The 14,270-nt window shown below is 44.0% G+C and overlaps 1 protein-coding gene and 1 pseudogene across 2 annotated transcripts in view; one reads left to right on the top strand and one right to left on the bottom strand.

The window, feature by feature from the left end:
- The first annotated feature begins 5,896 nt into the window (after positions 1-5,896).
- Slfn11 (schlafen family member 11) overlaps positions 5,897-14,270 on the top strand; it is a 29,679-nt gene continuing 21,305 nt past the window's right edge. For both annotated transcript variants that reach the window (XM_055619665.1, XM_055619664.1), the window contains exons 1-2: positions 5,897-6,072; positions 11,177-12,240. In XM_055619665.1, the coding sequence (XP_055475640.1) occupies positions 11,184-12,240 (1,057 nt within the window). In that variant the 5' untranslated portion in view covers positions 5,897-6,072; positions 11,177-11,183. The remainder of the gene's footprint in view (positions 6,073-11,176; positions 12,241-14,270) is intronic.
- Positions 8,937-10,066, bottom strand: LOC129686045 (60S ribosomal protein L9-like; annotated as a pseudogene).

The following is a 14,270-nucleotide window of genomic DNA, read 5'->3' as shown; positions in this document are numbered from 1 at the left end:
AGTATACAATTTTAAAAACCTCATGTATTTACAGCGAAGTCTATTTATTCCTGGTTTTGGGGTTCGTGAACCAGTCAGAACATTTTGGGGGTCATCCCAGGACCCCAATACTCCAGGACCACGCTTACATCCCAGGAGTGAAACCATTTAGTCGTAGTGTATGATCTTAGCGTGCTGCTAAGTTTGATTTATAAGAATTTTACATAGAACACTTGACTCTATCTTCAGTATGGAAGTCAGTCTTTGGTACCTGTCCTCATTGTGTCCTTATCCTGTTTTGATGTCAGGATAATGCCAACTTCATAGAGTAAATTTTCCTTCTCTTTTATGGAACAGTTTGGACAGCTTTGGTATTAGCTCTTAATTGTTTGGTAGAATTTGAAAATAAACCTATCTGGTCCTGAGATTTTCTCTACCTAGTGACATTATCATCATCATATCATCATCATCATCATTATTGTTATTATGTTGTTGCTGCTTCATTCTTATTGCTTGTAGTAGATCTATTTAAGGTGTTTGCATCCTCTTGGTTTAATTTTGGCAGTTCTCCTGTGTCTCAGAATTTACCTTTCCCAGTTTCATAGCATATAAGTTTTCAGTGTACTCTCCTTACTCTGTAATTACTCTGTATTTCACTGGACTCTGTGTTCACCCCACACACACCTTTTTTTTTTTTTGACATATTTTCTCTTCTCTGTGTAGCCTTGTCTGTCCTGGACTCACTTTGTAGAGCAGACTGGCCTTGAACTCACAGAGATCCACCTGCCTCTGCCTCCTTAGTGTTTGGATTAAAGGCCTTCAGCACTATGCCTGACTTTTACCTCCCCTTTTTAGCTCTAATTTTATTGATTTTTTTCCCTTCTCTGTGTGTTTTGGTTAGATTGGCTAGAAGTAGGTCAATTGTTTTATTATTTTTGTGATTATAATTACATCATTTTCCTCTTCCCTTTCTTCCGCCCAAACACTTCCATGTACCTCTCCTTGCTACCTTTCAAATTTACAGTTTCTTGTTTCATTGATTGTTGTTATATACATATATGTATATAAATATATATTCCTAAGCATCCCTGTTCAGTGTATAGAATCTGACTTGTATGCATGTTTGCAGGGCTGACCATTTTGTATTGGGTAACTAATTGGTGTCATTTTCCCTGGGAAAGACTTTTTTTTTTTTTAAAGCTCAACAATTCTCAGTGGCCTATTGCACTTCTGCAGGGTTGATGTCTTTAGATTTTGTTGTTTCTTTCTTTCAAAGAATTGGTTAATTGCTTGGTAAATCTTTTGTAATGTTTTTTTAGCCATAAATGTCTGCCCTGTTCTTATTTCTTACCACGCCAGGGCTTCTCAGTTTGAAAGTTCTCATGTTTCTCGAGGTGCATATGGGGTTATTTATTTGAGGTCTTTGATTTGTATGTCTCTGTGTGTGTGTTTTCCCACAGGGTTTCTCTGTGCAGCCATTGCTCTTAATCACTGAGCCATCTCTCCAGCTCCAAGTCAAGGACTCTTAATATGTGTGGGCTGTTGTTGTTGCAGGGCAGAGACCTAAAGACCATTCAGCATGACCAAAGTTCAAGTTAATTAACTTTATATCCCGATCGTAGCCCCCTCCCTTCTCTCTTCCCAGTCCCACCTTTCCACCCTACCCACTCACCCCAGCTCATCAAGTCAAATCAGGACTGAGTGAATTCTTTTCCCTGTGACCTGGTGAGGCAACCCTCCAGGGGGGAGTTATCAAAAAGTAGGCAAAGTCCATGTCAGAGATGGCCCCCTGCTCCCCTACTAAAGAACCCACATGAAGCCTTAGCTGCCCATTGGCTATGTCTGTGTAGGGGGCCTAGGTATAGTCTATGCATGGTTCTTGGTTGGTCTCCCAAAGCCCTGGTTAGTTGGCTTTGTTGGTCTTGTTGTGGAGCTCCTATCATTTCCAGGTCCTTCTATTCTTCCCCCCACTTTTCCACAGACTCCCTACATTTCACCCAAATGTTCAGCTGTGAGTTTCAGCATCTGTTTCAATCCACTGCTGAGTAGAGCATCTAGGAGGACAGCCATGCTAGGCTCCTGTCTGCAAGCATAGCAGAGTGTCATTAATAGTGTCAGGGGTTGGCTCTCAGATATGGCCTTGTAGTCCCATAACATCTCCATGTAACATCTCAATATTATATTATAAGCTACTGTGGAGTATTAATTGCCTTAGGATCTAAGGGTAACTAACAAAGGAGTGATCCAGCTATACTCCATAGTCTCAAATACCTCCACAATTTTAGTTCATTCCTAATGAAATTGTGGTTTACTATCCTTGTCATCGTACATGTTTTCTTTGCATTTCACCATACCCAAGCAATAATTCATGTTTGCCTTTAAATGGATTATTTCTGACTCTGTGTGAGCTGCTCTTTAGCCAGTGCCTCCCAAACCAGTCTCTAAAACTTGTAAGAGCGTGACAGGGCAAAGGTTTCTCTCTCTTGTCTCAGCAGAAGCCATCTTGGTTTAAACCAAAACTGAGCTTCCCCCTTTCTACCTTGCCCTGGCAAGTCCTGTGGGAAAGACCCCAACCATGGGAAAACCCCAAGCTAGAAACTCAGGGTGGAAATGCTCCAGTTAACTGCATGTTTTTGGCTATTGTCAAACAGCTTGCTTGCTTTACTTCCCCATGCAACTGCCAACCAGGATGTGGTCTTTCTATGTTCTTTGTCTTTACACCCCAGAATTGAGTATCTTTTTGAGGAAATACTTATAGAGCAACCTTTGAGTTATGCTCCTTTGCCTCCTTTGCAACAGCATTCATATGCTCTGGGACCAGTGGAAGGGTTGCACTCAAGGAAGCTAAAAGGTCTCTTTCTAATAAATAGATAAATAAGTAAATAAAGAGATGAATCAATGCATATAGGACATTCAGAAAGACCTAAAAGATAAGAAGTAAGTCTCCAACTTTTACACAGTTCAGTGAATCTTTGCAGGTTCTAATCAACACCACTTGTCCCAGTTTCATGCAGGGAGTCTGTATTTAAAAGGAAAGTAACACTTTTACCTGCTACATTAGGCCTCAAGTTGTGTAAGTGACTTTCAGCAATGCTGGAGCCTCCACAATACTCATCCTCAAGCTGTTTTCCAGAGCCACAGTAACAAACACAGTATGGCCCTGCCACAAAACCCACACAGGTAGACCAGCAAAGTACAATAGAGGACCCAAAAATAACCCACACAGTCACAGCCACCTAAGTTTGGTCAAAGCCATGCATATGTGTACATTCAAGAAAACAGATTCAGCTGGGAGGCAGGGCCAGGCAGATCTCTGTGAGTTCAAGGCCACCCTGGTCTACAGAGCAAGTTACAGGACAGCCAAGAGAAACCCTGTCTCAAAAAACAAACAAACAAACAAAAAAAAACCAGAAGGCAGAAGAGGAATACAAGGAAGAGGAGAAGTCAGAGAAGGAGGAGAAGAAGGGAGCCTCTTTAATAAATAGCATTGGAAAAGCTGGGTTTCCACAGACAGGAAAATGACACTAAATTTGTATGTCTCTGTTTTTGTTTTGTTTTGTTTTTGTCTGCTTGTTTTTGTTTTTTAAAAAGCCATTTCAAAATGGTTCAAAGCATTAATATTAAGACAAAAACTTCAATGAAAAATACAACAAAAGCCCTTGCAAACACACACATAGACAAGGATTTCTGAAAAGGAGTCCAATAGCACAGGGACTAATCTCAAAATTTGACTAATTGGATTTCATTGAATTATGAAGCTTCAGTGCAGCAGAGAAAGCAAATGCCAGAATCAAGAGACACCCTGAATAACAGAAGAAACTCTTCACCAGGTATACCTCAGACACAGTATTAATATATGTGTTATATTAATTATATTATTAATAAATAGGCTAAAGCCCTCAAAACTTAAATACCAAAACCAAATCATCCAACCCAGTTAATTAATGAGCTAATGAACTGAATAGATTTATCAGATGGGGAAATATAAATGATTGATAAATACTTTTAAAAGTTTTCAATATGCTTAATCGTCAGGGAAATGAAAATTAAAACTGCTTTGAGATTCCATCTCATCCCTGTTAGAATGGCTGCTGCTAACCATGCGACTTCTCCAGAGAAGCAACTGAGATCTAAAGAATAAACTGGTATCAAATTTTACCTAAAAAGCTGCCTGTCTAAGCATGAAACTCAATTATGACCAGCAAAGCACAAAGAGAAAGTAGGATAATACGTACATACATACATAAGTATATATAACACTAGATAGATAGACAGACAGACAGATAGATGAAAGAATATAACAAACACAAAGCAATTAACACTAAGTTTCCTTCCCCACCTGTTGACTTAGTATGTGTCTTAGGGTTCTACTGCTGTGAAGAGACCATGACCATGGCAACTCTTGTAAAGAAAAACATTTAACTGGGGCTGGCTTACAACTGTAGGGGGTTTAGCCCATTATTATCCTAGTGGGAAGTACGGCAGCGTGCAGGCAGACACAGTACCGCAGAAGTAGCTGGGAGTTCCACACCCAGATCTCGGGCAGTAGGAAGAGACAGTGAGCCACTAGATCTGGCTCAAGCTCCTGAGACCTCAAAGCCCACCCCGTGGTGATGCACTTCCTCCAACAAGGCCACACCCACACCACCGAGGCCACACCTCCAATAACGCCGCTCCCTGTGAGCCTATGGGGGCTGATTTTATTCAAACCACTACAAAGCATGTATGCTTTTTGTTTCCATTTTGCTTAGTGGCAGCTCTGGGGTTTACACTACCTGTGCTTAACTTATCACACTTCAACTACATGCCACCTCATGAATGACGCACAAGCGTTGCAGCAGGCTCAGGTTTTCCTTTCCATCTTTTGTGCTGTAATTATCACAACATTTTAAATATATATCTCTACATATATATATACGTCTATTTCCATGTGGGTGTGTGCACGTGAGTGGAGGCACTCACCAAGGCCCAGAGGCATTGATTTCCCAGGAACTGGAGTTCTGGGCATCTGTGAGCCACAGGTGAGTGCTGGGAGTCGACTCAGGCCCTCCAGGAGATCATGCGCTCAGTCCCCAAGCCACCTTTCCAGCCCCCTGTAAATCATCACAGGTGTTTATTTCTACGTTTTAGAAGCATCATACAATAGCTGTATCTTTACCTTTTCAGTGATGTTTGAACACCGAGAGAGACTGACTACCTTCTACTGTTCCCATAATCACTTCCATAGGCTTCATTCGTGTGGTTCTAAGTGTCACTCTGGTAGAAATTTCCATCAGCCTTTTAACACTTCATGGGATAAGAATCTGCTGGACAAAGCCCTTGTTTTGCCCGAAATAGGACACCATTATTTTCTACACACTAGGTGAAGTGTGCGTGTGTGTGTGTGTGTGTGTGTGTGTGTGTGTGTGCGCGCGCGCGCGCGCGCGCACACGTGTGTGTCTATTGACTTCTAGGTTGACAGTCTTTTTTTTTTTTTTTTCAACACTGTATAATCTGGAAAATAAGAATTGTAAAGAAAAGCAATTTTGGTGGCATGAGAATATACTGAAATAGAAGGTTTGGAACCGTGGAAAAACAGGCTGTGAACTATAACACGTATCATGAAGTCATTAACCGTGCTAACCACATAAAAATCTGCAAATATGAGGGGTTAACAGAGGTTAGTTTTCACCTGGAGGCCAGGGCGTGAGCCCCCGATAAAAGCCTCACTCTTGCTCTCCTTCCCCAGGTTCCCACAACAGCGACTAGCCTGTCCTTCAAGCTGAGAAGGCTGCAGAGGGCTCTGAGCCACTGGGCCGGGCCTGCAGTGAAGAGCCCCGCCCAAGGCCAAGGCTGGGGGCTTAGGTAAGGAGAGAAAGGCAGCTGGATAGTCCAATCATAAAGCAACGGTGAGCTCCTGCAGCGGGCTAGAAAGTCCGAGCAGTTTCGTTTTCCCAGAAGCAAGCCTTCCTAAGGCTGGAAGCGTTGACCCTAACAGTTCGCTCTGACCACCGCCAAAGCCACGCTGGAGCCGGGGCTGCACCTCTCGGCCTCACAGGCGAGTGACCAATCCACAAGTATCTGTTTCCAAGTTCTGCTTTCCGAGGCTGCCAGGTAAGGGAAGCGAGAGAACTCCCCGGAGTCCTTTCCAGCAGACTGGAAAAGGTGGGGGCGCCAGGTGCGACTTTCCAGGAGGCCTGGGACAGATGAGGGGCAGGAGCAAGAAGGAAGGGCCTGGAGAAGAGCTTTTCTGCTTTTGAACGCGTTTTATCCTGTCTTGTGTGATTCGTATGGGCAAGTGAACTGATTCGATCAATAGATTGATCGATTGATGAATAGATGGGCCCTCGACGGAGCACTGGGGTAGAGGAATAGCGCAGGGAGGGGTAAGAATGGACGTGGGGAGAGCAGATATCTAAAGAGAAACTAAAAACCACCAGGAACAATCCGAAAGCTTTGGGTGTATTGGAGGTATTGGAATTGAATATATTGAAAACAATATATCCAAATTTTGGAATTATTAAAGTGTAATTTAATAATCAAGTAAACACAAGTTTCCCGGTGTTTGGTGGGCTTTCTGTTGGTCTCTTTGCGCGGCTTTAACGGGGAGTGAGGGGTGAAGCCAACCATTGGAAAGGAAAGGCGACCTCTCAATACCACGTGGATGCCCGGACCTGGCGCGCACAGGACTTTTAAGGCCAGGAAGGCTCTGCCGCTTAGAGCCCATCAGCTCCCCTCCACCCCCACCGAAGGCTAGCCCGCGAGATCCGAGACCTGGTGGCCTGAGCAGCCCAGAAGCAGAAGGGACAACTGTCTCTCCTGCCTGAAGGCCCAGAAATTTTATCAGACTCGGGGCTAGATCCTTAAAAAGTGGGTGCTGAGGACGGGAGTGAGCGTGCAAGGGGATGGGGATGGGTTGGTGGAAGCCTGGGTTGGTGGGAGCACAAGTAGTTGCAGGCGAGTGGCGGGGCAGAGGAGCGAGGGGCCTGATGGGGGGGGCGGGCGGGGAGTGGCATCTCTCTCTGCCTCTGTCTCTCTCTCCTCAGTCTAGGTCTCACTCTCTTCCGTTTGTCTCTCCCTCCGCCCCTCCTCCGCCCTTCTCTCCGCCCCTCTGGCCCTCCATTGGTCTCTTCCTCTCTCCATCTGTCCCTCAGTCCCTCTCTTCACCACCTTTAGGGGCGCACAGAGCTCAGCAGCAGGTTTCTGCGCTGACAGAGCCTGTCAGATGCTGGCAGGTTCAAATCAGATTCCAAAAGTGCGAGCCTCAGGCCCCAAAGTGCAGCTTTTGAAATCGCACGAGCGACTGAGCAACCCCTGTAAGATACTGTCCTTGGCTGAGGAGCTGAGAGGCAGAAATGGAGTTCTTACCATCAAACCCATGGTTCATAATCTAGAAACTATTGAAAAGAACCAAGGACTCCGTGATTTCCGTTTCCCAAATGTCGCTTGTTCTATAGCCTTTTTTTATTTTTTATATTCTTCTCTGGCCCTGCCCCAAGATAGACAGTCCCAGTTTGCTCTGCTCCAGCCTGCCTAGAATTTTGAGAGTCCCACTCTTATTTTCGACACACATCGGTCAGAGTCCTAATCTTTCACCAACTGTTTCTACCGTGGCGCAAGAAAGACAAAGACCACCTTTCTTCAGTTCTCACGGAAGGAATGGTGCCATTTCCTTTAGACCAGTTGTCCCGCAAGCCCCTCCATGTCACCTCGCTCATCTACTGTTGGGAGGTATTTTGCCCATCAAACTCTACTATAGCCTTATTCTGTGTCAGATGATATTTTAAAGATTTTACTTCCAAAAAACTCAATTATCTGGAGCTGGAAAGATAGCTCAGCAGTTAAGAACGCTTTCTGTTCCCACAGAAGACCCAGGTTCAATTCCCACGCAACTGCCACTACTTTGGTCCCAGGGGATCTAATGCCCTTTTCAGACCTTCCCAGGCAGCTTGTGTAGAGACATCCTTACAAGCAGAACACTCATGTACCACTGAGCCACCTCTCCAAGCTCATTGTCTTTAAGTTTCTATGCAAATACTGTCATAATATACATGCCTTACTATAAAATTGTCCTTCCAAGTCATTATCATGTTTTATAATTTTATGTATGTTGGATTCGGGAGGAGTTGGTGTTACCTTAATGGAGAAAGCGCCAGGGCGCACACATGAGGAATTATTTAATCTGCGAGTGATTATGTTGACTGAGTTCATTGAGATGAGAAGAGCCATCCTAAAGGGAGTGGGGGTAGGGGTGGCAGCATTTCCGGAGTGTGGTTCTTAAACTGAATGAAAAAGAGCAAGCTAGCTGAGCAGAGGTGTCCCTTGCTCCCTTCTTCCTGTGATTACATGGTGACCCCGCTTGACTTCACGACTGTGGTGATCTGTAATTCTCACCGTGAACTGTAACAAACCCTTCCTTCCTTCCATGCTTTTGTGAGGCTATCTTACCACAGGAGCAGAAAGGTAGCTAGGACACATGGCTCACTCACCTGATCTGCAGTATCTTTCTTTATGAGGGCATCCTTCCTTCCCCGCATTGCTGCGATAGTTCTCTAAACTTCTCCAACACCGGTGCATTACATTTCTCCTGCCTTTTCCAGGGGGTGACTTTGTTTCCCAGCTGAAGAGGAAAAGGGAAATGCCTTAGAAGACTCTCCCTCCTGCCTTGCCACAGCTATAACCTAACCTCACTCAGGCCAGCTGTTTGTCTTCTCTTCTTTGCCTTCTTCAGATTCTGGAACACAATCTTCTCCAAACCTGGACTCTCAAGAATCCACTGTTTTCCTCACCGAGCCTCCTCTTCCATCTTTAAGTTCTTATTCAGCGCTGGCTCTCCCTCATTCATGGCAAATATTGTTAACTTTCCCATTTTCTCTTGACACACAAAATCTTTGGGAACATTTAGTGTTGTTCCTAAAGACACCCCAAATTGTACTTACAATTCAGGATCTTGTTTCTGGAGCTGGCTAACTTAGGTCTTATTCCTCAGCCTGCTGCACTGTTTCCTTTTCAGACACATAGATACCAACCATCCAAAAACTGTCTGATATCCTTGCTTTTTAACTGTTGTGGCTTGCTGAATCAGAGCTGCTGAATTTGAAACAAGTTCAATATCATCTCCTTCAAGGATTAATTAATCCTTCTAGGCTTGAGAGACAGAACAAGCAACACCTGTCCTCATCTGTACCCTGAGGATGTATTTTTCACCCAAGAAACTTTGGATTTCAACCAAAGACCCATTCTCCTGGATAATGACATTGACGGGGAAATGAGCATACACAGACCTCATCTTGTAATGGAAGCCCAGTGTAACACCCTTGATCATGTTCTTGAGCAACCAAAGAGTTAAAAATTAGGTTTTTGGGTTATTGGGTTAAAGTTTAAAGCACAAACCTGAACAAAGGATGGGTACCAGAGACCTGTCTGGCCAGCTGTGGGGAGGAACCAGCCTTGCTCCATTCCTTTCCTCCCACTAGAGATATGCTGTCAGGAAACGGGCCCAGATCCCCTCTCCCCCTAGCAACAGCTAATCAAAGGAAGCCAAAACCATTAATGGTTTTGATGCCTTCCCACAGCCAATCATTTTAAAATGCAGCATCCCCTTTTGTGTTTCAACCAATAGATGTTTGCCAGGCTGGAGTTCCCTTACTTTGGGCACATGGGGAGGGACTGGAACCTATAAATCCCCCTCAATCCTGAGCCCGGGACTCTCAGTTGCCTTGAGAGTTACCAGTGTCTTGATGTCTGTGAGAATACCAGCTCCAGCTGTGAATAAAGATCCATATGTGTTTTGTAACAAGCTCGACTCCAGCTGGTCTTTTTTATTTATTTATTTTTTTGGTGGGGGGGGGTCTCATGAATTGGGTACAACATTCTGAACATGATTGCAGATGGTCCTGACAGTGGCAAGTTCCTTTCTGTTACCTCACCATTTCTCAACCCAGAGCCTCTTTTTTTTTTTCTTTCCAAGGAGACTCAGTTCTACATTGATGTGATTGAAGTCCCTCTGCAGAATTCCGCTGGGGCCCTTCATAATGACTGTGCACCCCTTCACAGTGATGTTATTTTCTGGGATGTCTACCGTCTGATTGCTGAGAATGGTCTTCATTCTCAAAGTAGACGTGGAACAGACAAGGTTTCTCTGTGTGACCTTGGCTGTAGGGGACTCACTTTGTAGAACAGACTTGGCATTGAACTCACAGTGATCCACCTGCCCCTACCTCTGTGACTGTTGGGATTACATGCATGTACCACCACATCCAGCAACTTTTCCATCTTAAAGAAAAGACAACCGTCAACTTCTCTCCCTTTATGTACATTTCTGTACCTCTTTTAAAGTGACTTTTTCTGTACCTGATATTAATTCCTCAAGTTTTGCTTACTGGACATCTAGGAGCCAAAGCATCTAGTCAACAGTTGTTTCATTCACTAAATACTATGTCCCCACTCCATCCCCCTCACCTCCACACAGGGTTTCTCTGTGTAGCCCTGACTGTTCTGGAACTCACTTTGTGGACCAGGCTGGCCTTGAACTCAGAGATGCTCCTGCCTCTGCCTCCCTAGTGCTGGGGACTAAAGGCGTGCACCACCACTGCCTGGCATTTTACTGAATCATATACTAAAACTTTCTAATCTCACCTTGCAGTACCTGTCAACAGCTTACATACCTGAAAGTCTCAGCAGGTGGCCTTGTTCTCCGTGCCCCATTCCATATTCCTTTTGTTTGTCTCCTACCTCTGGTTTTTCATGTCCTTTCTGACATCTCCTTCCAATATATTCTTTATTTATCCCCTAACTCATTAGAAATATGTTCCAAGCTGTGCTATCTCATGCCTTTGCATTAGTTTATTCCTCCTGTTCCTGTACCTCAATGCTAATGGCTTCACCCTGACAATCTTATGAATAGGTGACATCATCTCCTCCTGTTAGCATTATCAAGCCACAGTTTAATAGACAAATTAGTTCAGGCACTGCTTTAATGTGTTTTTTTCCTCCTATAGCCCATATCACATGTGATTGTAAGTTCTATTTTCATTGCTCCCTCAAAACAGTTTCCAAAGAGAAAGGACGGTTTCTATCTTACGTGATATTTTGTTGCTTTGACAGAATACATTTGGCTTATATTAAATATTTTTAGTAAGCGCTGAATAAATTGTGTGCATTGGTAAATTAATTTTTTAGTAAAAATAAAACAAATGTTTGGATTGTTTGACTGTAGGATCAGCATGGAGACGAATCCGTCCTTGGTGGTGGTCCGATCTCACCCAGACTTGGTCATCTATGTAGGAGAAGTGACTCTTGGAGAAGAACATCGAAACAAAATGGACAAAACGAAGAGAATGAAAGAGAAGGAAAAAATCACACAGGCTGCTTGTGCTCTGCTAAACTCTGGAGGAGGAGTGATTGAGATGCAGATTGCCAACAAGACTGAGCATCCTGTCGAGATGGGGGAGGACTTGGAACATTCTTTGAGAGACCTTATTCCGTCTTCTAATTGTCAGACTTTCTTTGAGACCGACCAAAGAGGCAACCAGTTTTACATTTTTGTTAAATCTTGGTGCTGTGGCCCTGAAGATGGTTCCCCTAAGCCTCAAATTTGCAGCCTAAGCTCTTCGTTGTACACTAGAAATTTAACTTCGAAGATTGCCATGGATTCAAGAAGCGCATTTGACTTTCTGTACAAGAAGAGGAAAGGCAAATGTAGTCTGAGTGATAATGGACCTCCACCTTTAAAAATTCCCAGAGCTTTGAGTACGAACAGCCTTAACTCAGGTCCTGCCTTTACCATTTTTCAAAGTGAGAAACTTGAATATGGCCAAAAGTTGCCTTTTACTGAAACCGAATATATAGAGTTTAAACAATTCTTTACAAAACATGCCCCAAAATATATGAAAAATATAATTCCAGAGTACATCTCTGCATTTGCAAACACCGACGGAGGCTACCTTTTCATTGGCGTGGATAATGAGAGTAAGAGTGTCCTGGGGTGCCCAAAAGACAGTGTTGACTGTGACTGTTTGAAAACAGTGGCAAATGAAGCCATATCCAAGTTGCCAGTTTTCCATTTTTCCTCATCTAAAGAAAAGGTGTCTTATGAGACCAGAGTCATAGACGTGTTTAAGGAGGGAGATTTGTATGGTTATCTCTGTGTGATCAGAGTGGAGCCATGTTGCTGTGCTGTGTTCTCAAAAGCTCCCATTTCATTCATGGTAGACAAGGAGAAAGGTGTGTACAGCCTGAACACTGACGAATGGGTACGCATGATGATGGATGTTGGCCCAGGTAAGAGGCAAGAGTTCTTTCTTATCTGTCCTTTCTGCCTCTTTTGAGCTCCTCTGAATCCTTCACTCTCTGAAAATCTGAATTCATTACACCTACTGAGGCTGGCCTTTTCTGGATGTTTATGCTTTTGGTGGGGGCTAAAGGAAAGGTGAGACAGGTCTTTGTAGCCTTGGCTTATCTGGAACTTGCTCTGTAGACCAGGCTGGCCTCAAATTCACAGAGATCCTCTGCCACCCAAGTGCTAGGATTAAAGACATATGTCACCACCACTTGGAATATATTGGGGTTTTGTATCCTGCTACTGAAAGTGTTCTGTAGAAAAAAAAAAAAAAAAGTATCTCAGTGATTGGAGAGCCAAGGAATGCTACAGAAAAATGCCGAAAACTTTATGCCAGAGATTTATTGGAGTCAGGGGGAGACATAATGCAAATGGCTGCCACTGAATGAGGATGGAAAATAGAGAGGTGCTGTGGGCTCTATAGGGGCTTTTGAGAATGCAAATAGGGAAAATGCATGATCTTGGCATTGGCGGGAACATGCTGTTGCATTAGCTCTTAGCAGTGGCTGCTGCTGGTGCTGAGTCACTGAAGGTGGGGTGGGATGGGGAGTACTTGGCTCTGGAATGTAGGTGGTTCTCAGTTGACCAACATTCCTCCCTTTCACTTACTAGAAAAGGTAAGGAAATGGGAAGGGTGACTGGTACTGGTGAGCTGCCACAGTCTTTAGACTGCTTCTTGCCACCTGGGAGCCTTGGCATCTTTGGGACACCATTGATGTTCACCGTCAGGACAAATTTGGTAGACGTAAGTCTCTAGCTCTGTGGCTGGGGGTTGGTAGTCCTGTAACAATAACTGATTAATTGTTTGATAAGAGATTTTTAAAAACTTGTTGCTAAAGAAACATAGAGAAGAAATTGATAAAGCAGGGTACAAATAGTAAAAGCCGGAAAATGTGTGTGTGTGTGTGTGTGTGTGTGTGTGTGTGTGTGTGTAAATGCAATAAGTATCCAATTCCATATGGGGCTCTTAAAGACCCAGGGGCTAGAGTCATCAATCGTTCATTATGTTTTTGGAGGTCTGTTTGAAGCTGTTGGATTTTATTTTTTACTATACCTGATGGATTGACATAGAAGCAGCATTCCTCTCAGAGGAAGAGGCAAAGGCAGCCTTTTTCAGTTGTAAGAAGATCTAGTCCCCATTGTTGTACCCAGATTGCGAGACCCGAAAAGACCACCATAAGTCGAGTCCATTGCAAAACACATGAGGGTTTATTTAATACAAACTCGAGCCCAGGCCGCAGTAATCTCCCTGGTGAAGGCCCTGTGGTGTAGGGGAACAAGGTTTTTAAAGGGTGAAACCACAAGCAGGAGGGCTCCAAGCCTTGGTGTTACACAGTTGGGTAAGGGAAATTGACTTCTGAAATGATTGGTTTACTGTAGGTGCCAAGACCATAAATGGTTCTGGGCTGGTTTCCTAGTAACTGTATCTCTAGTGGGCAGGAAAAGAATGGGTTAAGTCCAGTTCCTCCTGGCAGGAGGCTGGACATGTCTCCACCTGGCTGGCCTTTGTTCGGGCTTGTGCTGTAAACTTTAAACCAATACTCAAAAACCTAACGTTTAATTCTTTGGTCCCTCACCATCAGTTTTGGAGCCCCACCACTGCCAAGGAATCAATTTGTCCTTGAAGGGTGAGGATAGTATGTTTTGTCTATTGGAGGTGCTGGATGAACTGGAAAGAAAGCTGTCCAGAAAGGTGATCAGTCTCTACTACAGCCAGAAGGGGCAGGATTTGAACAGCCCTTTTATTATGTCAGCTAGCAAGTCCACAATCCATGTATCACCCCCAATTTGGGAAGAGAAATACTATAATGCAAACTCCTGGCAGGTAGGCAGTTGGTAGCCCTGAGCACGGCGAAAGCATCAAAGTGTTGTGGACTTTAGAGCATTGGGTCTGGGAGGACGGGGGAATCAAGAGTTAGGGTTTTCTTGCAGTCTAAGAAACTTAACACTCCTACAAAATGTATCCTGGATG

Source organism: Psammomys obesus, unplaced genomic scaffold, assembly GCF_907164565.1.
Source record: "Psammomys obesus unplaced genomic scaffold, mPsaObe1.curated_primary_1811, whole genome shotgun sequence".
In the NCBI taxonomy this organism is placed as follows: domain Eukaryota; kingdom Metazoa; phylum Chordata; class Mammalia; order Rodentia; family Muridae; genus Psammomys; species Psammomys obesus.
Note: the sequence above shows the minus strand (reverse complement) of the source record. Positions and strands in the feature narration are given on the sequence as shown.